General features: G+C 37.9%; 1 protein-coding gene across 10 annotated transcripts in view; it reads right to left on the bottom strand.

Moving 5' to 3' along the window:
* The window catches only part of SENP7 (SUMO specific peptidase 7), a 187,914-nt gene that overhangs the window by 48,820 nt on the left and 113,050 nt on the right, over positions 1–26,044 (bottom strand). For all 10 annotated transcript variants that reach the window (XM_032150288.2, XM_032150292.1, XM_032150295.2 and 7 more), the window contains one exon: positions 313–431. In XM_032150288.2, coding sequence (XP_032006179.1) covers positions 313–431 — 119 coding nt within the window. The remainder of the gene's footprint in view (positions 1–312; positions 432–26,044) is intronic.

Here is a 26,044-nt window from a genome sequence, read left to right as displayed (position 1 = left end):
TAACATTAATATCCATGGAAACAACACTTAGAAACAGCTAAATTAACATAACTTCATAGCTATATCCAAGTCTCCCCAAAGAAGAAAAAAAAATATTAAAATTTAACTTTTGGGATTAATAAATAAATCCAGAAATGAGTACTACACTACATAAAGAGTAGGTTTAGCAATTTTCTTTGTGTTGCCAAATAATCTCCCTTTACTTTCACACATCCTTTCAAAGTAAAATAAAATAATTTATTTATAACAAAAATTGTTATTAATACAATAAGAAAAAATTCAAATTCCAACAGTTTTCTAAGGTTCACAAACCTTTAGGCTGAGTATCAGACATTAAAAGAGAAATGTCATCATCCTTTCTTCGTTTTTCTTTATTGTGCACAGCCTGCTTCGTAGAATTGTCATCTACTATCTTACTTCGTTGTGAGCCCCTGAAAAAGACAACTGTATTATACTCAATTCTAATAAAGCCTAAATGAATTTAGAAGCCAACTAGCATGTATTTAAAAAATCCAACAGATTACAAATACAGTCCCACATGGCAGACTATAAGATCTGGGTAGTAAAAAAATATTGAACTCAGATTTAAGAAATAAGTTATCTTCCCTTTTCTACCTTTAAATTCCCCATGTGTGTTTTTGGGGGAAAAAAATGAGATATCAGCATTAGAGGATTGTGTACATGCAAAATGAGCAAAAGAGTAATACTATACAAGTATTAAATAAGTTAGGCTTAAAAAGTAAAATTCCAAGGACACAAGTACCTCAATAATCAAACCTATGTATAGTCAAACAATTATAAGCCAAAGCTGAATGTTAATATATTTCATGCATGGTTCATATATCCAAAAGTATGGTAACAAATTTTCAATAGTATGTGGTAATAAATTTTACCCACAGAGAAAATAATTTAAAGTCTAAGGTACTGGTAAAATAACAAATTTTGGAATGATAGTCACAACATTATTACTAATAAAAATTTAGAAATATAAAACATATTAGAATGTATAAGTGCATACATATGAAACAAAATATAAAAACTTAGACTGGAAGGATTCAAGCCTATTTGGATAGCAGATAACTCTAAAGAGGGAGAGTATTAGAATCAGGGAATATAAAATAAATAAGTTTTCAACTTTCTATAATACTTCTTTAAAAACAAATTTAAATCTGAAAAAAATAGGAATTATATTGGTTAAATCTGAGTGATATATATTGGCATATTATTCTCTATACTTATGTGCATATTTGAAGCATTTCATAATTTTAAAATACATAAATTATTTACAACTAAGGCAACTAGTATAAGTCAGAAACAAGGACTATAAAGACTAATAACGCATAATGCTTCCTTGTTTTGAGAGAATTATTTGGAAGGCTAAAAATGACTTTAAATTAAAAAAAGCTACAGTATCCAAACATCACCAGTGTAGTGTCATAGTTAAAGAAAGGGTTATTGCTGCTATTACATTGCTCATTTTCATATTTACTTTGGTAAAATTTTCTTTATTTTCAGATTGGATATTAAAAGGCCAAAATAATCAAAATCGTAAGGGTGCGCCAATTTCACTTGCAAAGAGGTTCTGACTGAGTCAAATCATTCCACTCCTCAACCCTCAAGAATCATTCTTGGAGAATAAGGGCATCTAAGCAAATTTATACCATAGAGTTTTGTTTACTGAAAATGAAAACCAAAAGAGAAGTCAAAAAAAATTTGTTCTCTCTGAAAGAATTATCACTACAGGCACTATAAACAAAAATAGAATGTGACCTAAAAGATGATCTAAAAAGATGCTTAGGTACTTATGTTTCCCCTGATATAGGAAGCAAACAGTGTAATAGTCCTTGTTTTTCTAGCACAATGAACACTGAAAAACAAAATAAGATTTCACACGTAAAGCACATTAAAAGTTATATGGTTGTAGAAAAAAGACTTTATAATAGAGGATTTTCCTGACCAAACGCTAAGCATTAAGTAGTTGGCATGAAACCAAAAATAAAAATGAGTATTTTCAAAAGGTAAGGTCATATGATTCAAATGCACACACAGTGAAGCCAAACACATCTGTAATATAATCTCAATCCAAATAACAGTTTTTTTGCAGAATATGACAATCTGGTTCTAAACTGTACATGGTGGAAAGTCATGTGTTTAAAGATAAGGACAGCAATGTTCAAACACTGTTAGCTTCCATCCTCTTATAAGAAAAGAAAATGAATGGACTGGAAACACCCAAGTTCCTGAACAATAAATATAAATATTCACATTATTCAAGTTAATAAATGTAATAAAAGCTCAAAATAAATATTTTCCAATGCAACAAAATTCTAAGAATTTTTTTAAATAGCCAAGCAAATATATTTTTAAATTATAAAAATGTATTAAGTGTGGTACTAGAATAAAGAGACATATCGACCATAGAAATAGAAAACAGAACCCAGAAACAAACTTTCAAATATATGCTCAAAAGATTTTTGACAAGGATGCTGAAACCATTCAATAGAGAAGGGACAGTCTTGCCAATAAAGGGTGCTGTGAACATAGGATAGTCATATGCAAAAGGAAGAAGTTGGACAGTTATCTAATACCATCTACAAAAATTAACTCAAAGTGGATCAAACACCTAAATATAAGGCAGAAAACTATAGAATTCTTAGAAGAATGCATAGGGGAAATCTTTATGACATTAGATTTGGCAGTGATTTCTTTGATATAACAACAAAAACACAGTCAACAACAAAGATAAATTGGAGTTCATTAAAATTAAAACTTATAGCTGGGCATGGTAGTTGACGTCTGTAATCTCAGCTACTTGAGAGGCTGAGGACTGAGGATTGCTTGAGGCCAGGAGTTCAAGAACAGCCTGGGGAACACAATGAAACCCCGCCCACACACACACACACACGAAAAATTTAATAATTAGCTAGTAATGATAGTATGCCCCTGTAGTCTTAGCTACTCAGGAAGCTGAGGGGAGAATCAGTTGATCCCAGGAGTTCAAAGTGGCAGCTACAATTGTGCCACTGCACTCCAGCCTGGGCAATAGAATTAGGCTCTGTCTCAAAAAAAAAAAAAAAAATCAAAAATTTTTGTTTATCAAAGGACACTAGTGAAAAGACAACCCACAGAATGGGAGAAAATATCTGCAAACCACATATATATTAAACGATTAATACTGATAACATATAAAGACCTCCTACAGGTCAACAACAAAATAAATAACAATCAAAAAATGGGCAAAGTATTTGAAGAGATGTTTCTCCAAAGACATACAAATGGCCAATTAGCATGAAAAGATGTTCAACATCACTAATCACTAAGGAAATGCAAGCCCAAACAACAACATACCATTTCACACAGATTAGGACAGAGTAATTTTAAAAAAAATTTTTTTCATTAAAAAAATATTAACAAACATTGGCAAAAATGTAGAAAAATTGGAACCTCTGTACATTGTTGGTGGGAATGTTCAACAGTGCAGCCACTGTGGAACGGTTTGGTGGTTCCTCAAAAAGCTAAATAGAGAACTACCATATAAGAAGCTAAACACAGGCCGAGCGCAGTGGCTCACGCCTGTAATCCCAACACTTTGGGAGGCTGAGGCGGGCAGATCACCTGAGGTCGAGAGTTCGAGACCAGCCTTTCCAACACGGAGAAACCCCGTCTCTACTACTAATACAAAAATTAGCCGGGCGTGGTGGCGCACGCCTATAATCCCAGCTACTCAGAGGCTGAGGCATGAGAATCACTCGAACCCGGGAGGCAGAGATTGCGGTGAGCCAAGATCATGCCATTGCACTCCAGCCTGGGCAACAAGAGCAAAATTCCATCTCAAAAAAAAAAAAAAAAAAAAAAAGAAGCTAAACACATAATCACAAAGTTATCAAGAAATCCCACTCCTAGGTATATACCCAAAGGAATTGAAAGCAGGGACATGAACACATTCTTGTACTCCACTGTTCACTGTAGCACACTATTCACAATCGCCAAAAGGTGAAAACAACCTTAGGATCCATCAACAAATGAAAAGAAAAACAAAATGTGGTATAATCATACAATAAAATATTATTGGGCCATAAAAAGGAATGAACTTGTGATATGTGCTACATGAATGAACTTTGAACACATTACGCTAAGTAAACTCAGCCAAACACAAAAGGACAAATATTGTGTGATTCCACTTAAAGAGGTAACTAAAATAGACAAATTCACAGAGACAGAAAGTAGATTAGAGGCTACTAGGGGATTAGGAGAGGGGAGAATGGGGAATTATTATTTAATGGTAAAACAGTTTCTGCTTGAGATGAAAAAGTTGTGATAATGGTTGCACAGCAATATGGATGAACTTTGAGGACATTATGCTAAGAAAAAATAAACCACTAACTAAAAGACAAATACTGATATTCCATTCATATGATGACATATTTAGAATAGTCAAATTCATACAGGCAGAAAGTAGAATGGTGATTGCCAGGGACTGGAAGAAGGGAAAAATGGGGAGTTAGAGTTTAATAGATATGGAGTTTCAGTTTAGGAAGATGGAAAAAGTCCTGGAAAAGAATGGTGGTGATGGCTGGACAAATATGTGACTGTACTTAATGGCAGTTAACTGTACACTTAAAAATGGTTAAAATGGCAATTTTTAGGTTACTGATATTCTATTACAATCTTTAAAATACAAAAAAGGTATTAAAATGTACAATAAATGAAGAGAATAGGAGAACTGGTTCTACTAATTTCATAATAAAACATAATACAGAGTAACATCCACAAGTAAAGTATAGTACTACAGACTAGTATATAAGAAATGGCTGGCAAAAGAAAAAAACAGAAGAATTTGAAACAAAGCTGGGAAACAAAGCTTTCAAATTCAGTTGTAGTGGACTAACTGGGTAACAACAGAGAAAAAAAGAATTCAGAACTACATCCAATACTCTAAGGTAAAATGAACTATCATATGCTAATGATTAAAAGTTGTAAGATTTTTTTTTAAACAATCGTCAGAAGAAAAACACTATATTTATTAGCCTTGTGGAAGAAGAATTTCTTGAGAATGGAAGTAAAGAAATTATAGAGAAAAATATGATCGGATTCAACCACACACGGTAAACTTTTAATAAATGATAAACTAAGAGCATCAAAATAAAAGAGAAATTAAACCCAAAACTGCATCAAACGAAGTGCAATACACAGGAGTTCCAGTTCCCAGTCCAACATGAAAGGAGCTTGGAAGTTATCTATCCTAACGGGTAAAACTGAAAAATCAACAACACGTCTTCCTGGACATGACAGAAAAGTGAAGTCACAGGATGAATGGCTGCCCCCAAAATGGGAGAAAGACAGCCAGGTGAATACAGAGAATCACAACTTACTAAAGCAAAAACCCACAAGCAGAAACAGTCCCAGTAACTACTACTGGAGTATGAAGACCTAAACTGCAATTGATAAATTGCTGAGGGTTCAGTGTACATAAGTCTAAGAGTTAAAAATCCCAGAGGACTTAGTCATAAAGGGGGTCGCACACTTTTGTGAGTTTTATCTCCAGGAGTTCAACCAGGTTCTCACAGTGAATATCAGAAAAATCCCCTCATGATTCAGCAGACGAAGGTAAACATTTTCAAACGCCAGAGCATTCTGTTCTTAACAAGGCCTGCCCTCAAGAAAAACTATTTCAACAGAGCCTAAACTATGAGTTATTTTTCAGAGCCTAGTCCACCAGGGGAAATAAAAAATACCCAACTCTAGCTCTGTCTAGCATTTTGTGTGAGGGAAAGCAAGGAAAATATACAATTCCAAGACCATCTAGCTTTCCATGTGGGAGAAGGGAAATACCTAACTTCATTATATTCCAGGTATGCTGTTGCACCAAAGTGTTCAGAAGAGAATGAGAAGCACTTGTAAAGTTAACAGGCCAAGGACAAAGGCTCATTAACCCATTTATGCCTGAGGTTGCAATTTTTTGAATTTTTGCAATCAGAGCTTGGTGATAACCTTTAGCAGTAGGATATAAATAACTTCCACATGCGTAGCATTCCAGTAATGGAACACTAAGCATAAATGGGTTAAAAGACTGAAACCTAACGGGACTGCAGAATGCCTTTCTTCCTCTCACATCTTACCACCACATTCCTAAAGGTCTATTTACAGTAGTTGCTTTTATCTAGTACATCATGTCCAACTATCCAAAAAAAGCAAAAAACAAAAAGAAAATTAAAAGCCACACTAAAAGAAAAAAAAACACAGTTTGACAACAAGTATCAGAACCAGAACCAGACATGTCAGAGATGTTGAATTATCAGACTAGGAATTTAAAACAAATATGATCAACAGATAAAGTATACAGCATATAAGCACTTATGGGCAATGTTGGCAGAGAGAAAGTGTAAGAAAGAATGAAAAAAAAAATACTAAAGATCAAAACACTGTAACAGAAATGAACAATGCCTTGGATGGGCTCACCAGTAGACAGGATATGGAAAAGGAAAGAATCTCTGAACTTGAGTATATAGAAATAGAAAATTCCAACACAGGAAAGCAAAGAGAAAAAAAGACTAAAAAAAAACGTAACCGAATATTGAAGAAATGTGGGACAACTACAATAGGTGTAACACAGGCATAATGGGAATATCATAAGAAGAAGAAAGAGGTAAAGAAACAGAGGAAAAATGCAAAGCAATAATGCATGAGAATTTCCCCAAATTAATGTCAAACACCAAATCACAGACTGGCAAGTTCAGAGAACACCAAAGAGAATAAATGCCCAAAAAATAACACCTAGGCATATCATATTCAACTGCAAAAAAATCAAAGATTTAAAAACAGTTTATAAAATCCAGAAAAAAATAAGCCCTTAACTATAGAAAAACAAAGACAAGAATTGTATCTCATTTCTCAGAAACCATGCAAGTACGAACACTCTGGAGTGAAATCTTTTAAGTGTTCAGAGAAAAAAAACCTACCAACCTAGAAAAATAAATAAATAAATAAAGTAAAAAGTTGCAGGATTAATATTCTTTGATTTCAAAACTTTCTGTAAAGCTATGGTAATCAAAACAGTGTGTTACTGGTATAAAAACAGACACATACACCAACAGAACAGAATAGAGATCCCAGAAATAAACCCTCAAATACATGGTCAAATGATTTTCAACAAGGGTACCAAGACCATTCAATGAGGAAAGGGCAGCCTTTTCAACAAATGATTCTGGAAAAACTGAATAGCCACATGCAAAACAATGAATCTGTACCCTTACCTAACACCATATACAATAATTAACACAAAATGGATCAGAGACCTAAGCATAAAGCATAAAGCTATTTTGAAAATTCTTGGAAGAAAACATAGGGGAAAAATCTTCACATTAGATTTGTTAACTATTTCTGGATATGACAACAAAAGCACAGTCAACTAAAGAAACAGATTAAGTAGACTTCATCAGAGTAAAAAGGCAACCCACAGAATGAGATGAAATATTTGCAAATCCCATATCTATTAAGGGATCAATATCCAGAATATATAAAGAAATCCTACAACTTACAAAAAAATCCAATTCAAAAGCAGGCAAAGTACTTGAATAAACATTTCTCTAAAGAAGACATATAAATGGCCAACAACACGAAAAGATGTTCAATATCACTATTCATTAGGAAAATGAAAATCAAAACCACAATGAGATACCACCTCACATGCATTAGGATGGTTATTATCAAAAAACCGAAAGCAAGTATTGGCGAGATATGGAGTAACTGGAACGCTTGTGCACTGCTGGTGGCAATGTAACATGGTGCAGCCACTATGAATAATAGCATGATGTTTCCTCAAAAAGTTAAAAATAGATTGCCATATGATCCAGCACTTCCACTTCTGGATATATACCCAAAAGAACTTAAAGGAGAGACACAAACACACACTGAACACCCATGTTCATAATGGCATTATACACAATAGCCAAAAGGTAGAAGCAACTCCACTATCTATCAACAGATGAATAGAACAAAATTTAGTTGATACATAAAATGGAATATAGTCAACCTTAAAAAGGAAGAACATTCTGACACATGCTGCAACATAGATGAACTTTTAAGACACTATGCTAAGCGAGATAAGTCAGTTAGCAAAGGACAAATACTGTGATTCCACTTATTTAAGGTACTTAGGGTCATGAAATCATAGAAACAGAAAGTAGAATGGTGGCTGTCAGGGCTTAGGGGGAGAGAGGAATGAGGAGTTCCTGTTTCACAGATACAGAGTTTCAGTTTGGTAAAAATGAAAAAAGTTCTGAAAATGAATGGTGGTAATGGTTGTACAATAATGTGAATGTACTTAAAATAGATTAAAGTCTCTATTATTCAAAATGAGAACACAGATACTAATTAACTTTGGACTTTGATAGGTCAATCAAGTATATTACAATTTATAGAAAACTATTTAAAAATAGAGTCTAAATCTTCTAAAACGTAAAGCAAACCCCCTCCCCACACACACACACACACACACACACACACACACAAAAATAACTAATTTTTAAAATACAAGAATGGGCTGGGCACAGTGGTGCACACCTATAGTGTGCTACTTCGAAGGCTGACTTGAGGCCAGGAGTTCAAGGCTGTAGTGCACTATAATCATGCCTGTAAATAGCCACTGCACTCCAGCCTGGGCAACATAGCAAGACCCATCTCTAAAAAAAAAATACAAGAAAAGAAAAAAGATCAAGCAGACCAAACAAAAAGCATAAAGAAAAATGGTAGTATAAAATATAAACAGACTATGCCTTATAGTTAAAAATAAATGTAGATTGAATGTAAAAAGAGAAGTATCCAGATACATACTATTTACTGGCAACACATATAAAATGAAAATGTCCAAAGGAGCACTGTTTATGACAGAAAAGAAATTGGATACAATCCAAACTCCATCAATAAAAAGTAGGTAAATCTATTTTTAATATTAACACAATAAATACATAAGTAAAACTGGATGATCTCTAGCTCTATGCATCAACATGAATGAATCTCACAAAAAAAATGCATGCTATGTAAGAATACATATTGTTCAGTAACCTGAATCATTTTTCTAAAGTTCACAATTATATAAAACTTAAAATTCAGAAAAGTGGTTAATTCTAAGGCGAATGCATGGGAATGGGACAGAATGGGCAAAGTGGGGAACACAGAAGGCTTCAGTGATACTGGTAATAGTCTATTTTTTAATAGAAGGTGAACATTTGGGTGTTTACTTTAACATTATGTTTTTTAACTTAAATGCATCTGATATGTATTAGACCTGTGTTATAGTTCTACCTCTGCTACTTAATCTCTTTGAACCTCAAAAAGTTTCCACATTTATAAAATAGAAATATTAATTGCTCTCCTATCTATATCATAGGCCTAAAGATTAATATCAAAATAGGATAGTGTGAAATGAATAAAAATAACACCATTTTTCATGATTCTAATCATTTAATCCAGAAAAATATTTAGACAAAAGCATATCAAAATATTATCAATGCTTATTATTGAGGAATGGATTATAGGTAATATCAATTTCATACTTTTCTATATATTTTTTAATATAAATATGCATTATTGTTCAAATTAGGAAAAAGTTTAAATGTTTACATAAATTACATATAGATAATAATGAAATATTATTTTGAAAAGAGTGATAACCATATAATGCAAATGTTCAAGAGTTAACAGTGCAAATGAGTATCATTATTAGTAATTTTATTCAAAACTGACTAATGTTTCTAGCATAAAGGAGTTGAACTTAGGATATATGTACTATTTGTATCAGTGTTTTTCAAATTGCCAGTCAGAAGAAAATTTATGACATAAAACATATAGAAGAGAAATTTTAAGTTAACAGGGGAAAATGATCTCAAAATAGAGTATCTTCTTAAGTGGTTATGTGGATTATTGTCATTACCAAATTACCAAAGGAAAGCTTAAAAAGAAAATCAACTGACATGAATATAGGAAACTATGACAGAGCTGGAATACATTAATAAAAATGAAACCTCCTCCACTTCCATTTAAAAGCTTTGGGCTCCCTCTGTTGGAAGTCTATATTACAGTCTTGCAACTTAAAATAGCAATTTGATCCCTTTCACTCAAGGCTAATTAGCAATCTCTGCTGAGTGGCTAGCTACAATAAAACCTTTATTACTTTTGTAAAACATAATTTTATGAAATATTTTTCTTCTTTTTTTTTATTTTTAGGTACAGGGTCTCACTCTGTCACCCATGCTGGAGTGCAGTGGCTTGATCATCGCTCATTGTAACCTCTAACTCCTGGGCTCAAGCGACCTTCCAGCTTCAGCTTCCTTAGTAGATAGGACTACAGGCACACAGTACTGCGCCTAATTCTTTTTTTAAAAGTTTTTTTGTAGAGACAGGGTCTTGCTATGCTTCCCAGGCTGATCTTGAACTCCTGACCTCAAGCCATCCTCCTATCTTGGCCTCCCAAAGCACTGAGATTACAGGTATGAGTCACCACACCCAAGACTATTTTCTAATACAATTCGGTACATATTATTCGGAAATTAAATTAGACTTCTTTACATTAGCAGTTTTAAAATATTTCTAAAAATCCCAATGGGAAGTAAAATTTTAAAATACTAAAAAATTCTGCTCAGTCTGACCTAAAAGGGAGTTCTTAATAAATATTTACAACGGAAGGGCAAAAAAAGAATCAGAACTTCAATTAGGAAAGTAATCTACAGACTTGTTCAGGAACTGATAGCTCATCTAAAGCAGTACAAATGAGAACAGTAGCTGGCTGACTTATCTCCATATTTGGGGTTAAAGAGGTCTTCCCAAGGATAAGCCAAAACACAGGAGTTAAACACTAACATATTTTGCAAAATAAACTAAAAGTCTTCTATATCAAAGAAGATACTATAAAGAAATTGTAGTATAGCAAACTTGAAAAACAATTTACAACACATATTACAAAGAGTCAATACCTTTAATGAGAGTTTTTAAAATGAATAAGAGATGAGCACCCTAATAAGGACAAATACTAACAGAAACTCATATAAGAAATTTTTAAAAACATATTCACTAAAAATGATTTAGTTTGGATAATCGTCCCTGACCAAATCTCATGGGGAATTATATCCCCAATGCTGGAGGTGAGGCCTGGTGAGAGGTGTTTAGGTCATGGGAGCAGATCCTTCAAGGCTTGGTGCTGTCTTCATGATAGTGAGTGAGTTCTTGCTACATCTGGTTAAGAGTGTGTAGCAGCCTCCCCCCTCTTTCTCTTGCTCCTGCTTTCACCATGTGATGTACCTGCTCCCCCTTTGCTTTCCACTGATAGCAGCAGCAGCAGCCCATCTGGAGCAGCTGCTGCAAAGAGGCCGGCTGCAGTGGGGGAGGCACAGCCGGGACTGCAAATTCCACAGAGCTGGTGGGAGCTGGGAACAGACAGAAGCCCCACCCCCCTTCCAAGTTGGAGGGACAGGAGCCCTGCCTTCCCCAGCACTGCTGCAGCCGCACAGCCACAGCTGCAAACCTGGGCATTCTTGTACTCTAAGGAGCCCGGGAAGGCCCCCATGTCCCCACAGGCTCAGAAGTGTCTGCTTCCACTGCCCAGCCTCTCCACTTTCAGTGCCCACTACAATTCTGGAGCAAAGTTGAGGCCAAGGCCAGGCGCTGCCACAACCTGGCCAGGTATACACATGCTCAGGTACATGCCAGCCTCCTGCCACCTCAGCCCCCTCTGGACTTTGGGGGCCAAAAAGCACAGAAGGGAAGAGGATGCTGAGGGCAGCTCAGTGTGGGCCTGCAGGCACCCCTCAGCATGAAATGCCTGGGCACTGGGGACAGGAGGTTGATGGCAGTGGGAGGCAGACCAGCTCCTGGGCAGAAAGGGGAGTGTCCCCAGTGAAGCCCCTCCTTCAGGCCTGGGACAGCCTGAAGCCTAGGGCCCAGGCTCCCAGTTCCGTGGACCAGAGTGACAACTTATGGTGCTTTCTCCAGGCTGACCCATGGCTGCCTATGGACCAATAAGCATGCACTTCCTACCCTCCGAAGCCCATAAAAACACCTGGACTCAGCCAGACTCGGGCAGATATCAGGACTACCTGCCTGCAGAGAGGAGCTACCCACTGTGGGTCCCCCCTCAGCTGAGAGCTGTACACTCAACAGGATGACCTGCCTGCAAATAGGAGCTATCCACTTCGGGTCTCCTGAGAGCTGTACTGTCACTCAATAAAGCACAACTTTACCTTACTCACCCTCCAGTTGTCCATGTACCTAATTCTTCCTGGACAAAGGACAAGAATACACGACCTGCCGAGTGGCAGGACTGGAAGAACTATAATACAAACAGGGCTAAAAAGGGTGCTACACACTCTTGCCACGTTGGGGGCGACTAGAAGAAGAGAAGACAGAAGGAGAGAAGAGCTGTGGCCCTTAAGGGAGCCCAGATCTAAGAGTTCCCCTAGCCAGGGCTGTGACACCCTCTTTGGGGCTCTGCAGTTCCTGGTGTCTCCAAGCTTCTGGGCACCACCTCAATCCCCGGTGCCAGCAGTGGAAGCCACTTGCAGTAGGACTAGTCCAACTACAGTCTTGTGGGAAGCCAGTACCCATGCCAGCACCTGGAGATGCCCGTCCCACCACAGCCGACATGCCTGGCTGTGCACAGCAGCCAGACCCAGCACTCACTCGCTCACACACCCCTCGCCACTCTGCACCTGGCTCGCCCTTGGCAGGTATGGAATCCGGGCCAGTAGTGGGAGCCAAGCACAGCCTGCCAGGCCAAGTGGGCAGAACAAGCCCAGCAGACTCAAGCAAAACTCAGGCAAAGATGTCACAAGGATCCTGTGACATCACCACGATTGTAAGCTTCCTGAGGTCTCCCCAGAAGCAGTGCTGCTATGCTTCCTGTACAGTCTGTAGAACTGTGAGTCTATTAAACCTCATTTCTTATATATTACCCAGTATTGGGTATTTCACTAATAGCAGTGCAAGAATGGCCTAATACAAAAAAATAAAAGACGAATGAAATGACAACAATTTAATGAAAACAATTATATATTTTTGCCTATAGCTTATCAAAAAAAGTTTAATCATAACACCTAATTCTTGTTGGAGTACAACAGATTCAAACTGAAAGGATTTACTAAAATAAATATATGGAGATGTGTTGTGTGTGTGTGTGCATGTGTGTATATATATCTATGTATTATACATATACATGTGCCACTTACTGAAGCACTGACATATAGACAAAAAAAAAAAAAATACCTTGAATGTCTTCTCATGAGGAATTACACATAAGTAAATGAAGTGAACACTCCCCACAACCTTAAAGCCCACCCTCAGACCCCACCCAAGGACAAGGATGACCACCACAACAGATTTTGGCAAAAGGCAGGGCTAAATCTGCCACATTTAGGAGATTAAACAGTGCTCAGTCCAGCTTCAAAGCCTACACCAAGGCCCCACATAGGCAGAGTCTAACATCAACTATGCATTTTTACTTAGCAACAGGTGGTCCTATCCATCTGATGGGCAACTCCACCTAAACTTAGGGCCTCTCCTGCAACTCCGTCCAACTGCTGAACTCAAACAGCAGTATCACACAGCCAGAGAATACATCTTGTGACTCTCTCCATCTAAGACAATTGCACTACTATCCAGAGCTCAAATGAATTGCAGAGCACCTCCAGTGGTCTCAGTTGATAGCAAAGCCCAGTCAGCTGACCTACCCAAACTCAGAGCAAAGGCAGCAGCCCAGTCATCTAGAGAACCCAACAGCAAACTCTGTCTACCAAGGATCATTACCAGCTAACACATCTAGAATTATAGGCCAGACTAAATGGTGAAGGTCCATCTCTGCCAAAACTGTAAAAACTAAAAAAGGTAGCTACCCTCAAATGAGCAGATAACAAGACAAGGACACAAGGATCAGAAAAATCAGGATATCATGACACCTCCAAAATAAAATGAGCAAAGCCGCTAACAATAGGACCTTGAAGAAAGATCTGTGAAAGGACAGACAGGAAATACAGAATAATCCTCTTAAAGAATTTCAGTGAACTACAAGAACACATCGATAAAAAAAATTAACGAGGGGGCTTCAAGAGGCTGACTAGACGTATCTGGCACTTGCCTCCTCCACAATTAAGAACCAAAACAGCTGTTAGATAACCACCTATCAAATACAGCTTCTAAAAAATAACACTATAATTCAGCAGAGAACTGACAGGGAATCTCTGAGGCACAGAAAAAAGGAAATGAAGCATTTGCCTGACTAAGATGCACTCAGAGCCAGGACAGACTCCTTGCTGTGAGGAAAAGGTAAGCAAGAAACCCCTAGAAGTCCATGTTCCACTGAAGACTCTTGTAATCCTAGGTAAAGGAGAGCCCCTTGGCCCTGGCAGGACCTGAGACTAATATGGGGGCTGCCTGGAGTCCACATAACTGCACTGTTCAGTAGGGAGAGATCATGCTGGATCCCACACATCCCCTGAGACTCAAGCAGCTGCAACACAGCACCATTTTGAGAGCCTAGTTACCAACAGACGACATCATGCCCTGAGGCCCAACAGCCCCTCTATTTCCACATCTCTGAAGGTCTGCTGACATTCCCCAAATCCACCTAGAAGCCTGCAGCATTGCAAGATTGGCTGGAACCAGCAGTGTGGCCAGATTCCCAGCACTCTAGTCCAGACAGTATCCTGCATGCCAGAAAACAAGTAGTGCAATGCTCCAGGAAGGCTGCCCCCAGGACAAAGGGAGTCAAAGCATGTTCTCCCAGAGCCTGAGAGGTGCCTGCCTAGGCACTAACAGCAACCTAGCTCCCTCCAGGGGCAGAGCTGCTACAACATCTGCACACATTTGCAGAGGGTCTGGGGACCAGCCTTCCCAGCTGACATCCCAGGCCCCTAGAATAAGTGTCTCCTACCTGCTGCAGGCACTAGCACATGCCATACAGGGGCCTAAAAATGGGCAAGCCCTGCCAACACCACCAATGTTGGCACCCAAGTACATCATCTGGGAGCCTTGGAATCAATGGACCCTAACAACTGCTGCTGCTGGCACCCATATGCACCATAGAGGGGACTGAGTACATGCCTTCCCTGCCCACCATCACCAGGGCCTGAGTGCATGGTTGAGGGACCTGGGAAGCAACCAGCCCTACCCAATGCAGCCAGTGCCCACATGCACAATCAGAGAGCATAAGACTAGGTCAGCCCTGCTCACTGCCACCGTTAACACATAAATGTGCTGTCCAGGGATAAAAAAAAAAATCAACCCACCACACCAACTACCACCAGTACCAGCACATACCATTGAGAGGCCTGACAATAGGCCTACCCCATACACCAACATCACAGCCAGCATGAGCCATTCTGGGGCCTGGAAACAGGCCCACCCCACCGACCAATACCACTGCTGGCACCCAAGTGCACTGTCAACATGTCTAAGGATTAACCCAACCCACCCATTATGGCCAGAGCCTTGCACACACCACTAAGGAGCCTGACTAGAGACCTGCCCCCTCACAACTTCTGCTGGCGGCACCCACACACATCATTCAGGGACCTGGGGCCTTCCCTGCCCACCACTGCTGGTGCCTACACAGCCATCATTACCACCACTGCCAGCACCACAGTGCGCCATCCAGAGGCCTGGGAAATGACACACCCAGGCTGCCACAGCCACTGCCTGTGCACTCCATCAGGGAGCATGAGGACAGGCACTTCCTGCCAGCCACCGCTTAAGTCATTACCCCCATGATTCTTCTGGGAGCCTGAAAATCAACCTGCCCCATCTGTAACTTTCTTCACACACCATCAGGGGGGCTAGAGGACAAGTCCATCTTACCCACTGCCATCACTGCCAATGAGCACATGTATTGTCAGGGGGACTAGGGATCGATTAGGGAGCACACCACCGATGGCTTCTGGGGGACTGAGTACAAGCCTACCTGACATGCACTGTCTGGGAGCCTAGGCATAGGCCCACCAGCCTGCTGGCAGTTCCTGCATATGCCTCCTGGAAGTTCAGGGACTGGCTAGCCCAGCCACCACAGGCACCCACTTGTGCAGTGCTTAAGGAATAAGGATTGACCAGTCACAGCTACTACCATCACCAATGCCACTCACACATCACAAAAGTCTATGAACCACCGCTGCCACGATGACACCTGAGCAAGCCCACCCGAAGGCCCAAGAACTGGCCCACCAGGACATGCCACCACCAGCACAACTGTTAGAAGCCTGAGGGTCCAAGGACCAGCATATCCAGCCTTCCACCACCACCACAGGTATCTAAGGGCCAGCTTGTTTGGAGTCTCCATCTCAGCAGAGCCTCACCACAGCCTCCACTAACAACAAAAACCTAAGCCACTGAGGAACACAGACACCACTGACGTTAATTACAGCCAAAAAAATTATACACAGACTGCACCATAATGCCCATCCAGACAGAATCAAAGCCATAGCATCTTACTCAAGCAACACTATATATACACATCTACAAGAAAAAGTTTCCCTACAAAAGCTAATACATAAAATTGGAAGAAATAACTGTTCAACCAGATGTGCAGATATCAATGTAAGAACATAAGAAACATGAAAAAGGAAACATGACATGTACAAAGGAATATAATAATTCTCCAATAACATATTTCAATGAAAAGGAAATCCATAAAATATCTGAAAAAGAATTCAAAATAATGATTTTTTTAAACTGAGGGAGATATAAGAGAACACAAATATACAATATGAAGAAATTAGGAAAACAATTCAGGATCTGAAGGGGAAATTCAGGAAATAAATAGATATCAAGGAAAAAAAACTAAACAGAAATCCTGGAACTTAAGGATTCAATTAATGAAACAAAAAATACAATCAAAAGCTTCAACAATAGACTAGACCAAGAAGAACTTCTGAACTTGAAGACAGATCTTCTGAAAAAACACACACATAAAAAAAGAAAAAAAGAATTAAAAAATGAAGAAAGCCTACGTGACATATAAGACACCATAAAATGACCAACTATTCCATTTTCAATGTCCCAGAAGGCAAAGAGAAAAACCAAAGGGATAGAAAACATATTTCAAGAAATAACAGCTGAAAACTTCCCAAGTTGAGCAAAAGATTTATTTTTATTATTTTATTTTTAATTTTTACCTTTTTAGAGGTGGGGTCTCCCTCAGCCACCCAAGCTAGAGTAGAGTGGTGCAATCCTAGCTCACTGCAGCCTTGAACTCTGGGGCTCAAGCAATCCTCCCACCTCAGCCTTCAAATCTACCAAGAGATTTAGACATACAGATACAGGAAATACAGAGATCCTCAAATAGATACAATACAAAAAGGTCTTCTCCACAGCACATCATGGTCAAACTACCAAGTCATAGAAAACAAGAAAATTATAAGAACAGCGAAAGAAACATGTCTAGACACTTAGAAGAGAATCTCCATCAAACAAAGAGCAGATTTCTCCACAGAAAACATGCAGGCCGGAAGAGAATGAGATGACATATTTGAAGTACTAAAAGAAAAAAAAAAACTGCCAGCCAAAGATACCATACCTAGCAAAGTTATCCTTCATAAATGAGTAAGAGTTTTTCCCAGACAAGCAAAAGCTAAGGGAACTCTTCACCACTAGACAGGCCCTACTTACGTTAAATGCTTAAGAGAATCCTACACCCAGAAGCAAAATGGCACTATCTAAAATAATGAACATACCCAAAAGTACAAAACTAACTGTTGAACAGATATACAAATGAAAATGACAAAGGAGTTGAACACTGTCACTACAGAAAACCACCAAACTGAAGTGATAAATGATAAAAGTGTAAGAAAGAAAAAAAGGATATATAAAACACCCAGAAAACAATTTACAAAATGCAGGAGTTAAGTCCTCATCTATTAATAATAGCCTGAATGTAAAAGGATTAAATTCCCAACTTGAAATATATGAGCCAGGCACAGTGACTCATGCTTGTAATCCCAGCACTTTGGGAGGCTGAGGTGGGTGGATCACCTGAGGTCAGGAGTTAGAGACCAGCCTGACCAATATGGTGAAACCCCATCTCTACTAAAAATACAAAAATTAGCCAGGCATGGTGGTGGGCATCTGTAGTCCCAGCTACTTGGGAGTCAGACAGGAGAACTGCTTGAACCTGGGAGGCGGAGGTTGCAGTGAGTCGAGATTATGCCACTGCACTCCAGCCTGGGCAACAGAGCGAGACTCTGTCTCAAAAAAAAAAAACCCAGAAAGATATGAAGTGGCTGAATCCATTTTTTTAAAATGACCTAACTGTATGCTCCCTACTCACGTCACCTATGAAGACATACATTGACAGAAAAAAAAAAAAAAAAAAAATTCCACACAAGTGGAAACCAAAAGCATGCAAGAGTAGCTATACATACATCAAACTTTAAGTCTGCTTTCGGTTTCCATTTGCAGATTTTAAGTCATGCTTTTGGTTTCCATTTGTAGACTTTAAGTCAAAAACTGTAAAAAGAGACAAAGAACAACATTATATAATGATAAAGGGATAAGCTAAGAGGATATAATTCCAAATATACACGCACTTAATATTAGAGAACACAGAAATATAAAGCAAATATTATTAGATCTAAAAGAAGAGACAGACTCCAATACAAAAATAATGGAGATTTCAACACCCTATTCTCAGTAGTGGACAGATCATCAAGACAGAAACTGAACAAAAAAGTATCAGACTTAATCTACACTATTGATCAAATGGGCCTAACAGACATTTACAAAACATTGAATCCAAGGCTGCAGAATACACATTCTTCTCATCAGCATATGGAACATTCTCCTAGACCATATGTTAAGACACAAAACAAATCTCAATAACTTTTTAAAAATCAAAATCATATCAACTATCTTCTCAGACTGCAATGGAATAAAACTAGAAATCAGTAACAAAGGAACTTTAGAAACTGTACATGGAACTTAAACAACATGTTCCTGAAGAACCACTGGATCAAGGGAAAAAAAATAAAAAAGAAATTTAAAAAGTATTAAAACAAATGAAAACAGAAATATAGCATACCATAACATATGGGATCCAGCAAAAGCAGTGCTAAGAGGGAAATTTATAGCAGTAAACACCTAAATCAAAAAGTAGAAAGATTTCAAATAAACAACCAAATGATGCATCTAAAAAAAACTAGAAAAGCAATAACTAAACCCAAAATTAGTAGAAACAAAAAGATAATAAAGTCATAGACTAAATGAAATATAGTAAGAAAAATTAAAAGGATCAACATAATGAAAAATTGTTTTTTAAAGACAAACAAAAATCACTGGCCATACCAACTAAGATTAAAAAAAAAAAAAGAACACTGAAATAAATACAATCAGAAACAAAAAAAGGAGGCATTAAAACTGATACCACAGAAATACAAAGAATAATTAGAGGATATTATGAACAAGTATATGCCCGCAAATTGGAAAATCTCAAGGAAATTGAAAAATTCCTAGAGACATACAACCTGCAAGATTGAACCAGGAAGGAAGAGAAAACCTGAACATACCAGTAACAAGCAACAAGATCAAAGCAGTAATAAAAGGTCTATCAACAAAGAAAAGCCCAGGTCTGGACGGTTTTATTGCTGAATTATATCAATCTTATAGAGAGGAACTAACACCAATTCTTCTCAAACCATTCCAAACAACTTAAGAGGAGGAAATTTTATCTAACTCATTCTACAAGGCCAGCACTACCCTGATAATAAAACTACACGAGGACATGAAAAAAAAGTTCAGGCCAATATGAGCAACACAGATGCAAAAATCCTCAACAGAACACTAGCAAACAGAATCCAACCACACATCAAAAAAGATAATGCACCATGATCATGTGAGATTTATCTCAGGGATGCAAGGATGGTTCAACACACACAAATCAATAATTGTGACACCTCATATTAGAATGAAAGGCAAAAACCATGTGATCACCTCAACAGATGCAGAAAAAGCATTTGATAATATTCAATATCCCCTCATGATAAAAACTCTCAAAATAATAGGCAAAGAAGTAACACACTGCAACATGATTAAGGCCCTATATGACAAATCCACAGCCAAATTATACTGATTGAATAAAACCTGGAAGCCTTTCCTCAAAGAACTGGAACAAGACAAGGATGCCCACCTTCACCACTCTTATTCGGCACAGTCCTAGAAGTCCTATCCAGAGCAATTAGGTAAGAGAAAGAAATAAAGGGCATCTAAATTAGAAAAGAGGCAGTCAAATTATCCCTCTTTCCAGATGACATGACCATACATATAGAAATACCTAAATACTCCATCCAAAAACTCTTATAACTAATAAATTCATTAAAATTGCAGGACACTGAATCAACACAGAAAAATCAGTTTGCATATACCAACAAAGAACTAGCTGGAAAAAAAATAAAGTAATTCCACTTAGAACAGCTACAGAATAAAATACCTAAGAATAAATTTAACCATAGAGTTGAAAGATCTCTCAATTGGAAACTACAAAACACTAATGAAAGAAATTAAAGAGGACATAAACAAATGGAAAGATATCCCAAGCTCATGGATTAGAACTAATAGTGTTAAAATGACCATATTTCCCAAAGCAATCTACAAATAAAATGTAATCCCAATCAAAATGCCAATGCCAATGATATTCTTCCTAGAAACAGAAAAACCAATCCAAAATTTCATATGGAACCACAAAAGGCACCAAATAACCAAAGCAATACTGAGCAAAAAGAACAATGCTGGAGGCATCACACTATCTGACTTCAAAATATATTACAAAGCTATAGTAACCAAAACAGCATGACATTGGTATAAAAACAGCTGGGTGTGGTGGTACACACCTGTAGTCCCAGCTATTCAGGAGGCTGAGGAGGGAAGATTGCTTGAAGTCAGGAGTTCAAGGGTACAGTGAACTATGATCATGGACTGCACTACAGTCTGGATGACAAAGCAAGACCCCATCTCTTTAAAAAACAAATACATAGACCAATGGAACAGAATAGAAAACCTAGAAATAAATCCCCATATTTAGAGTCAATTGACTTTCAACAAAGGCACCAAGAACATATACTGCAAAAGGACACCCTCTTCAATAAATGTTGCTGGGAAAACTAGATATCCATATGCAGAAGAATGAAACTATACCCCTATTTCTCACCATATACAAAAATCTACTCAAAATGGCTTAAAAATTTAACCATAAGACCTGAAAATGTAAAACTTCCAAAAGAAAACAGGGGAATAACTATATGACATTGGTCTGAGCAATGATTTTTTAGATTTCACCCAAAAAGCACAGGTAACAAAAGCAAAAAACAGACAAAAGGGATTACATCAAAATTAAAAGCTTTTGTACAACCAATGAAATCATTTTCAGAGTGGAGAGACAACCTATAGATTGGGAGATAGTCACAAATCATACATCTCACTAGGGATACATACATATCTAAAATATGTAAGGAAACTCAAACAACTCTATAAAAAGAAAACAAATAATCCAATTTTAAAAATGGGTAACAGAATGAATAGACATTTATCAAAAGAAGATAATGGGTGCAGCACACCAACATGGCACATGGATACATATGTAACAAACCTGCACATTGTGCACATGTACCCTAAAACTTAAAGTATAATAATTTTAAAAAAAGAAAAAAAAATAAGATATACAAATGTCCAATAGACATATGAAAAAATGCTCAACTTCACTAATTAGGGAAATATAAATGTCTTAGTCTGTTTCGTGTTGCTATAACTGAATACCTGAGACCAGGTAATACAATATAATGAACAGAAATTTATTTAGCTCACAGCTAATCAAGCTGAAAAGTCTGAGACTGGGTGGCTACATCTGGCAGCTTCTAGTGAGGGCTTCCTGCTCTACATAGCATGGTAGAAAAGTGTAAGAGGAAGCAGGAGTGTGTAAAAAGACTAAACAGGACAAACAGATTTATAACAACTCATTCTCATGAGTACATGTGATATTTGGTACATGCACAGAATGTGTAATGATCAAGTCAAATTATCTGGGGTATCCATCACCTCAAGTATTTATCATTTCCATGTGTTGGGAACATTTCAATTCCTCTCTTCTAGCTATTTTAAAATATACAATGCACTACAGTCACCCTACTCTGCTACTGGATATTAAAACGTATTATTTCTATCTAACTATATAGTAGCCATTAACCAAATTCTCTCCATTGTCCTCCACCACACATATACTTCCCAGCCTCTAGTGTTTATATAATTCTACTCTCTGCCTCTATGAGATCAACTTATTTAAGCTCTCACATATGAGAGAGAACATCCAATATTTATCTAGAAAGAAGTGCCTGTCTTATTTCATGTAATGACCTCTAGTTCCACCCATGTTGCTGCACATGACAGGATTTCATTCTTTTTTATGGCTGAATGGTATTCCATTATGTATACAAACACCGTATTTTCATTATCCACTGATGGGACACTTAGGTTGATTCTGTATCTTTGCTATGGTGAATAGTACTGCAAAAAATCATGGTAGGTGCATGTATCTCTTTGGTATGTTGACTTCCTTTCCTTTAGATAAATACCAGTAGCAGGACTACTGGATTGTACAGTGGTTCTATTTTTATGTTTCTTTTTAAAATTTTTTTGTTTTTTTTGTTTTTTTTAATCTATTTCAGTTTTCTGAGAAATCTCCATACTGCTTTCCATAATAGTTACACCAATTTACATTCCCACCAACAGTGTATGAGAGTTCCCTTTTCTCCACATCCTTGCCAACATCTGCTATTCTTTGTCTTTCTAACGGCCATTCTAGCTGAGGTAAGATGATATCTCATTGTAGTTTTGATTTGCTTTTCCCTTATACTTAGCAATGCTGAGCACTGTTCACATACCTGTTTGCCATTTGTATGTCTTCTTTTGAGAAATGTCTTTTTATGTCACTTGCACACTTTTTAGTGGGATTATTTGTTTATTTTTACTGTTGAGTTGTTTGGATTCCTCATATATTCTGGGTATCAGTCCCTTCTTGGATGAATAGTTTACAAACATTTTCTCCCATTCTGGAAGTTGTCTCTTCACTCTGTTGATGAGTTGGCTCCTTAGCTGTGCAGAAGCCATTCGGCTTAATATAGTCTCATTTATGTATTTTTTGTTGTTGCCTGTGCTTTTGAGGTCTTAGTCAAAAAATCTTTGCCTAGACCAATGTCCAGAAGCATGTCCCCTATGTTTTCTTCCAGTGGTTTTATAGTTTCAGGTCTTACATTTAAAGTATTTAATCTATCTTGGGTTGATTTTTTATATGTGGTGAGAGATAGGGGTCTAGTTTCACTCTTCTGCATATTTTCCCAGGATCACTGTTGAAGAGGGTGTCCTTTCCCCAGTGTATGTTCTTGGCACCTTTTGTTGAAAATCAGTTGGCTGTAAATACATGGATTTATTTATAGGTTCTCTGTTCTGTTCCACTGGCCTATGGATCTGTTTTTTATACCATGCTGTTTTGGTTACTATAGCCTTGTAATGTATTTTGAAGTCAGGTAGTGTAATGCCTCCAGTTTTATTCTTTTCACTCAGGACTGCTTTGGCTATTTGGACTCTTTTTTAATTCCATATGATCTTAGGGTTAAGATTAACAAATTCATCTTAAGGGAAGAAAGAACTAAAGCTTGGTTTAAGGAGTTCAGTATTTGTTAAAGTAAATGGGGAGGCTAACAAAGCCATAACAATTGCTTTGGCAGCAATGGTGATGACAATAGTGGACTCAGGAACACATGCTGGCACCCTCACTGTAGAAGACTTCAGTAACATCAACTATAGCAATATCCTTTAATAGTACTTTTGATATCAGCACCAATAAGAGAGACACAAAAATAATAACTAACTTTTAATAATCACCTACTAACTTCCTGGCATTATACTTGGGACTTTACATGGATCATCTCCTTAAATCTGCACACTAACCCAATAAGGTGTGTATTATTAACCCTGCTTTAAAGACAGGGTAAGAAACTTGCCCAAGGTAAGTCAGTGTATTAGCAGTATAGCTAATATCTTGTTTGTTTGTTTGTTTGTTTGTTTTGAGACGGAGTCTCGCTCTATCGCCCAGGCTGGAGTGCAGTGGCGCAATCTCGGCTCACTGCAAGCTCCGCCTCCCGGGTTCACGCCATTCTCCTGCCTCAGCCTCTCCGAGTAGCTGGGACTACAGGCGCCCGCCACCACGCCCGGCTAATTTTTTGTATTTTTAGTAGAGACGGGGTTTCACCGTGGTCTCGATCTCCCGACCTCGTGATCCGCCCGCCTCGGCCTCCCAAAGTGCTGGGATTACAAGCGTGAGCCACCGCGCCCGGCCTAGCTAATATCTTAATCCAGATGTCCGGCTCCAAATTCATGCTTATTCCAAATACACGAATCAAATAAAATTGTCACTAAGAGAATGATTTTCAAGGTCCACATCAAAACCACCTGGACATTCCACATCTATTTAGAAAGGATTTAAAGGAGAGCTAGTGTTCCCACTGAATAGTTTTTGGGGAATGACTGGAAATATTATACCTATTAATATTATTAAACCTTAGCCCCAGAATGGCATAAAGGCAGAAGTGTACAGATTACAATTTGATTGTTTCATACAATCTTCAAAAGTGCAATTTTTCATAACAACATAAATGTGCACTGACATCATCTGAGTTCCATGGCAATGGCACATCATAAGTTTTTTCTTTTAATCTTTTTCCTTTTTTTGCTCATCATTTGACTTAAAGCTCAATCATCACAACTTTTTCTCCAACAGAAAGTACCTTCAATAATATTTTAATTTATTTTATTTATAATATTTTATGGGCACAAAGAATTCTCAGAAGTGAGATTGAAAAGAAAAGAAACTGGATCCCTTCCTTACACCTTATACAAAAATTAATTCAAGATGGATTAAAGACTTAAATGTTAGACCTAAAACCATTAAAATCCTACAAGAAAACCTAGGCAATACCATTCAGGACATAGGCGTGGGCAAGGATTTCATGTCTAAAACACCAAAAGCAATGGCAACAAAAGCCAAAATTGACAAATGGGATCTAATTAAACTAAAGAGCTTCTGCACAGCAAAAGAAACTACCATCAGAGTGAACAGGCAACCTACAGAATGGGAGAAAATTTTTGCAACCTACTCATCTGACAAAGGGCTAATATCCAGAATCTACAATGAACTCAAACAAATTTACAAGAAAAAAACAAACAACCCCATTAAAAAGTGGGCAAAGGACATGAACAGACACTTCTCAAAAGAAGACATTTATGCAGCCAAAAAACACATGAAGAAATGCTCATCATCACTGGCCATCAGAGAAATGCAAATCAAAACCATAGTCAGATACCATCTCACACTAGTTAGAATGGCCATCATTAAAAAATCAGGAAACAACAGGTGCTGGAGAGGATGTGGAGAAATAGGAACACTTTTACACTGTTGGTGGGACTGTAAACTAGTTCAACCATTGTGGAAGTCAGTGTGGCGATTCCTCAGGGATCTAGAACTAGAAATACCATTTGACCCAGCCATCCCATTACTGGGTATATACCCAAAGGACTATAAATCATGCTGCTATAAAGACACATGCACACGTATGTTTACTGCGGCACTATTCACAATAGCAAAGAGTTGGAACCAACCCAAATGTCCAACAATGATAGACTGGATTAAGAAAATGTGGCACATATACACCATGGAATACTATGCAGCCATAAAAAATGATGAGTTCATGTCCTTTGTAGGGACATGGATGAAATTGGAAAACATCATTCTCAGTAAACGATCGCAAGGACAAAAAACCAAACACCGCATGTTCTCACTCATAGGTGGGAATTGAACAATGAGAACTCATGGACACAGGAAGGGGAACATCACACTCCGGGGACTGTTGTGGGGTTGGGGGGAGGGGGAGGGATAGCATTAGGAGATATACCTAATGCTAAATGACGAGTTAATGGGTGCAGGAAATCAACATGGCACATGGATACATATGTAACAAACCTGCACACTGTG

This window comes from Hylobates moloch, unplaced genomic scaffold (assembly GCF_009828535.3).
Source record: "Hylobates moloch isolate HMO894 unplaced genomic scaffold, HMol_V3 SCAFFOLD_4, whole genome shotgun sequence".
Classification (NCBI taxonomy): Eukaryota; Metazoa; Chordata; class Mammalia; order Primates; family Hylobatidae; genus Hylobates; species Hylobates moloch.
Note: the sequence above shows the minus strand (reverse complement) of the source record. Positions and strands in the feature narration are given on the sequence as shown.